General features: G+C 35.1%; 1 protein-coding gene across 1 annotated transcript in view; it reads right to left on the bottom strand.

Moving 5' to 3' along the window:
• The window catches only part of IFT81 (intraflagellar transport 81), a 109323-nt gene that overhangs the window by 100825 nt on the left and 2499 nt on the right, over positions 1–5999 (bottom strand). Inside the window, exons 2-5 of the mRNA XM_012663414.1 lie at positions 4509–4673; positions 3878–3981; positions 3159–3339; positions 609–698 (exon numbers count right to left, since the gene is read on the bottom strand). Of these exons, the coding sequence (XP_012518868.1) occupies positions 609–698; positions 3159–3339; positions 3878–3981; positions 4509–4652 (519 nt within the window). The 5' untranslated portion in view covers positions 4653–4673. The remainder of the gene's footprint in view (positions 1–608; positions 699–3158; positions 3340–3877; positions 3982–4508; positions 4674–5999) is intronic.

Raw genomic sequence — 5999 nt, 5'->3', positions numbered from 1 at the left:
AAACATTTTCATATAATTTAATAAGCAATTCCATCTCTAGAAATTTATTCTAAGGAAACAATCACAGATAGGCAAAAAAATTACATAGCTGTTATTTATAGCATTATCTATAACAAAAAAATGAAAACAAAAAACCAAAAATGACTAAACTAACTATACAATGGAATATTATTTGGTCATTTAAAGTCATATTGTAGAAAGATAACAATGCAAGTATACTCACATGATTAAAAAAAGAAGACACAAATAATTATGAATAGTATGACCCCAAGTATACACACACTACAAATGTTAACAATTGGATAATTTTTTTCTTCTTCGTTCTCTTCTGTATTTTCTAGATCTGATATATCTATATCAGATAAAGACTCAAAATGTACCCTTTTAAAATCCATGCTAGTGGTCTATAGTATGTAAGAACTCACTATGAATGCAACACGGCCTCATTAATTTCCTTAGTAAAGAACTACCAAAGGTACTACAAAAAAAAGTCTGCCATTTGCTATCACTACTCTCTACATAGTCTTAATACTCATACTGAATTAACTAAAAACAAAGATCCATCATTATTCAAATCCAAAAAAAATATTATGTTTTCTATTCTTTACCCTTCTTATTTCTGCTGTAGAAAATCCAGATGTCTTGAGCTGTTCACATTCTTTATGTAAAGTTTTGAAGGCTTCCATCAACTCTTCATACTAAAAGAATTAAGTTAATAAATTGTAAACTAATGCCTAGAGCCAGTAGGGTTTTCTTAATCAGGTTATCTATTAACTTATATGATTACTTAAGTCACTGTAAGAACAGCATTAAAAACACATCCTTAAGATTTATCTAGGACACAAAAAAGTAGATCTCTATAATCTGAATAGTACATACTTCTCCCGCTTCATTTCTGGTTATTTTCCCTCCTCACACTATATACTCTAGCTATGTTGATCTTTCAGTCCCCAAACATTCCATGCCTTCGTCTCCAGCTTATACATCCTATTCCCTCTGAGAATACTCTATGATCCACTCACCCCTAACTTGGATAACTCTTGTTCACCCCTCAGGTCTCAACACAGATACCACTATTCTCAGAGAAGCCTTCTCTGGCCCTGTACCTATCATAGTAGATATCACATAAAATTATAACTGACTAGTTACTTGTCTATCTCCCTCCACTGTACAGTGAGAGCCAGGAGGACAAGAATCATATTCTTTGTATACACCATTATATCCCTGGGGGCTAGCACAGTGCATAACTCATAAAAGTATTTAATAAAAAGTAGTTGAATGAAAAAAATTCACAACTGTTACCCCAAAATTTTTAGAAATAGTATTTTTGGTTGGCAATGACAGGATATTAATATTTTTCTTGATTGATCATATCCTACGAATCTACAAATTATTAATTCTAAAACTTCACTCAGAAACACAATATGCATTTTTATCAGGATCTCTGCTAAATGACTGGTTAAATGTGTAAGTCATTATATATATATACACACGCCTCAGACAGGCTTCAAGAACAAATATGTCTTCATTGCCATTAATTCTTTAATTAGATGAGCATATTTAGTAAAAACTTCCTCTATACAAATTAGTTTTTATCAGACTTATTGATGGAGTAAGGTAGGGAGGAGAAAATATTTCACTTTTTTTTTTTTTTTTTTTTTGAGACAGAGTTTTGCTCTGTCACCTGGGCTAGAGTACCATGGTGTAAGCATAGCTCACAGCAACCTCAAATGCCTGGGCTCAAGCAATCCTCTTGCCTCAGCCTCCCAAGTAGCTGGGACTACAGGCACATACCACCATGCCTGGCTAATTGTTTTCTATTTTTGGTAGAGACGGGGTCTCACTCTTGCTCAGGGCTCAGGCTGGTCTGGAACTCCTGAGCTCAAGCTATCCTCCCACCTCAGCCTCCCAGAGTGCTAGGATTACAGGCACGGGCCACTGTGCCCAGCCTAATATTGTCTGAAGACATCAATATTGACTTTATTTTGCGTGACTGCCAAGTCCAGTCAAAACAACAAAATATATGGATAAAAAATAAAAACATACAATTGATTGTTTTGATTCAATACAAATATTGAGCAACTAACATATAGAAGCGACTATACAAAATTCTGGAGGAAAACAAAGATTGGTAAGACATGACACCTGTCTTCATGGACCTCACAATTTATTGGGAAACACAGATCAACAAAGTACTCACAGCAAACTGGCACAAATCTATGTAAGTACTATTAAATAAAAACACAAAATGCTAAACAGGGGTGTTTTCTTTTTTTTTTTTTAAATCAAAGTCCTTTGAAATCTAAGCCTGATTTCCCTCTTTCTACAGTCTTTGACTAGCAATGTGCTTTGGGATTCCAGGACCAGGAGCTACATCAGCCAGAATCCTCAGTAGTCAAAGGCTTTAAGACCTTACACCAGAACCCAATGTTATTGCAAAACTCTGGTGAGAAAAGTGTGCTGGATTTTAACCTCCTAAACGTCTCTCTACTCTCTGCCTGACTGGAAAGTCCTTTGAGATTGCAAGCCTAGTTTCTTTACCTACTTCCTTGCAGGGACTCACATGTCTGGACTTGTCTGAAATAAACAGTGTCAATTTATATCATTTGTCCTGTGGTAATTTTTATGACAGTCTGTTTCTCTCTAATTGGATGATAAATTGTATAGTCATCTTATCAGCAAAGTGTTCTGCAGACTCAAGCCCAGGAATCCTACCTACCCAAAATTACTAAGTAATAAATTCTTCTTCTTTTTTTTTTTTTTGAGACAGAGTCTCGCTCTGATGCCCTGGGTAGAGTGCAGAGACTGAGTCTCTCTCTTGCTCAGTCTGGTCTCAAACTCCTGACCTCAAGCAATCCTTCCGTCTCAGCCTCCCAGAGCGCTAGGATTACAGGCGTGAGCCACTGCGCCCAGCCAAACTATTCTTAATATCGGGGCTTTTTTCTATTCACATACTCCTATCACGAAAATGGTATTTGTAAGTAAAAGTTATTATTTCAAGATATGACTACGGTTGAACGTTAGCTGATACTGTTTTACCTTCTGGTGCCATCCGAACTACAGGGATAGCAAATAAAGAGAGATTAACATGTATTTGAATCTGTGCAGCTTGAAATCCATTACAGATAGTTTCAATATACCATTTATGTATTATGTACCTGTTTATTGGTGTCTGCCATAGTTTCATCCTGAAGAAACTCACTTGGTACCTCAAGTTTTATTAAAAAACGAGCTAAATATGCTCTTTTCTTCAGTTCAGGAGTCCTCTGAAGAAGCCAGTGGAGCACTGGGTAAATTACAGGTTTACTCCCAATCACCAAACCCTGACGAAAGGTACTCCTAGAAAAGGAAGATACATACACACACTTATCGGTAAACCTTGGAAAGAAATAATTGTTGCCCAAAATCTGATTTACAATGTCCTGATTGCCTTCTGTAACTGTCTAAAAAAGATAAGCCCAAGGCTATTCTAAAGTTAATCTGTACATTAATTAGAAAATTAGGAAAATTAGGTCCTAAATGTATCACTGAAATATCTAAGGAAGTTGTGTTGGAACCATTAATTAGTATAGTCAGCCTTAATACTTCATTTCATTGACTGGGCAGTGTTTAAGTTGTTTTTATCTAGGATGGCAGATAAATGATAAAATGATATAGTGGATCTGCCTGAATTTTTTTGATTGGGGAAAGAACTGACCCATTTAAGACTTCTGCATGACAAAATAATATTATAAGGTTTAAGATATTGAAATTCAGTGATATTCTCAGGCCATCAAATTAGGGAGATCAAGTATTCCCTAAAAAGACTGATTGTAGCATACAAAGGTTTGGATATTAAAGCACAGTTTAAAAGAGCAGTACATGATCAGATTCTTACATGTCTGTGGCATTTCCTGGAGGTTTGTATTTAAGGATACCAAGAAGGCTCAACATCCGTTTGGCTGTCTGCTCTGGCATCTCCTCTCTGATATCAACAACTTGCTAACAAAGATATTTTAAAAATATGTTATTGTTGTATATCTAACAAAGAACAATATTTAAACTCACTGACAAAATTGTTCTGCTAGAGGCTTAATAGGCACAATGGTCTCTTCATAAAACAGATTAAATAAGGAGGCCCCCAGATTCCATGTGAGGGTACATACAAGTTAGATCAGGATTCATTTTAAGAATGTTAAGCTTAAAAAAAGTCTCCAGTGGAAAAGACCAGTGTATAAGAGACATGAGCTAACTTGCAATACAATAAAACCTTTTGTAAAAGCATTTTCCTTCCAGGACCAAATCTATTTATGTCTGGAGGTAATGCAATAACTTCTAAATAAGGTATAAGTAGATAATTTAAATTTTGAGCTAGTAGAGAAACTTTAAAGATCATTTATTATTACTTTATAGTCATGGAAAATAAGGCCCAGAGAGGTTAAGTAATTTGCCTAAGACTCACAGCTGTTTAGAGGCAAAAACTGCCTTTTCTGCCACCCTTTCATCAAACAGAAAGAGAAAATTCTTACCTTTGGGTCAATCTCAGCCAGAATATCATTGAGAATTTGTAATAGTTGCATTGGCTCCAGGGAATCAAATGTGATCAAATTATAGTTCTTCCTAAAAGGCTCCTTATTGAGATTGTCCACAATGAATTTGATTTGATCACTCATAATTAGGTCTTGTAAGTTAAACTAAAGAGTCAAAATAGAGAAAAATTCTTCAATGTTGCTAACAAAAGTTCTGATAAAAAATCAGAATTAAGCTCATAGGAAGTAGGCATGAAAAACATAATTCTGGACAGGCATGGTGGCTAATGCCTACAGTACTAGCACTTTTGGAAACCAAGGTGGGAGGATTGCTTGAGGCCAAGAGTTTGAGACCAGCCTGGGCAACAAAGTAAGACCCTGTTTCTACAAAAAATTTAAAAATTAGCCGGGTGTGGTGGCGCACACCTGTAGTCCCAGCTACTCGGGAGGCTGAGACAGTAGGATTGCTTGAGCCCAGGAGTTTGAGGTTGCTGTGAGCTAGGCTGACGCCACAGCACTCACTCTAGCTGGGGCAACAAAGCGAGACTCTGTCTCAAAAAAAAAAAAAAAAAAAAGAAAAGAATATGTTCAAGAAAACTCTGGTAATAATGAATGAAATTAAAATATAGACTTTAGGTTCTTTTATCATTTTTGTTTACTCACAGGACATAATGGAGGAACAGCAGATGGACATCTATCATTCTTCTTCCATAATATCTTATAAGTATCTATTTATGGGTCTTTCTCCTCTACTAGATCTGAGTTCATCTTTCATTTCTAATATTCAACAAACTCTCATTGAGAGCCTACCATGTGACAGGCACTGGGAATATAGTGGTGAACAAGATATATAGGCATAATCCTTGCCTTCATGGGGCTTAAAGGTATTTGGGAAGACAGACATTAAACTAGAGTAATTATAATGAATGTTATAAAACAAAAAGAATTGGGGGAATTAATCTATCTAAGGAATCAGGGAAGGCTTCCCTGAGGAAGCAACTTCTAATGTTCCTGATTGGATGAGAAGATAAACATGGCATTGATAATTCAGGAATTCTAAAAATTCAAAATCCACACAAGTCAGTATCAGCAAGTGTTTGGGGAAAGAATTTAAATGCCTCGTGAGAAAGTAAAAATATTTTCTGGAGAACATTAAGTAATACACATCAAAAGTCCTAAACATTTTCATATAATTTAATAAGCAATTCCATCTCTAGAAATTTATTCTAAGGAAACAATCACAGATAGGCAAAAAAATTACATAGCTGTTATTTATAGCATTATCTATAACAAAAAAATGAAAACAAAAAACCAAAAATGACTAAACTAACTATACAATGGAATATTATTTGGTCATTTAAAGTCATATTGTAGAAAGATAACAATGCAAGTATACTCACATGATTAAAAAAAGAAGACACAAATAATTATGAATAGTATGACCCCAAGTATACACACACTACAAATGTTAACAATTGGATAATTTTTTTC

The sequence above is a fragment of the Propithecus coquereli genome, unplaced genomic scaffold (assembly GCF_000956105.1).
Source record: "Propithecus coquereli isolate 6110/MARCELLA unplaced genomic scaffold, Pcoq_1.0 Scaffold81, whole genome shotgun sequence".
NCBI classification, from domain to species: domain Eukaryota; kingdom Metazoa; phylum Chordata; class Mammalia; order Primates; family Indriidae; genus Propithecus; species Propithecus coquereli.
This window is presented reverse-complemented; position numbering and strand designations above follow the sequence as displayed.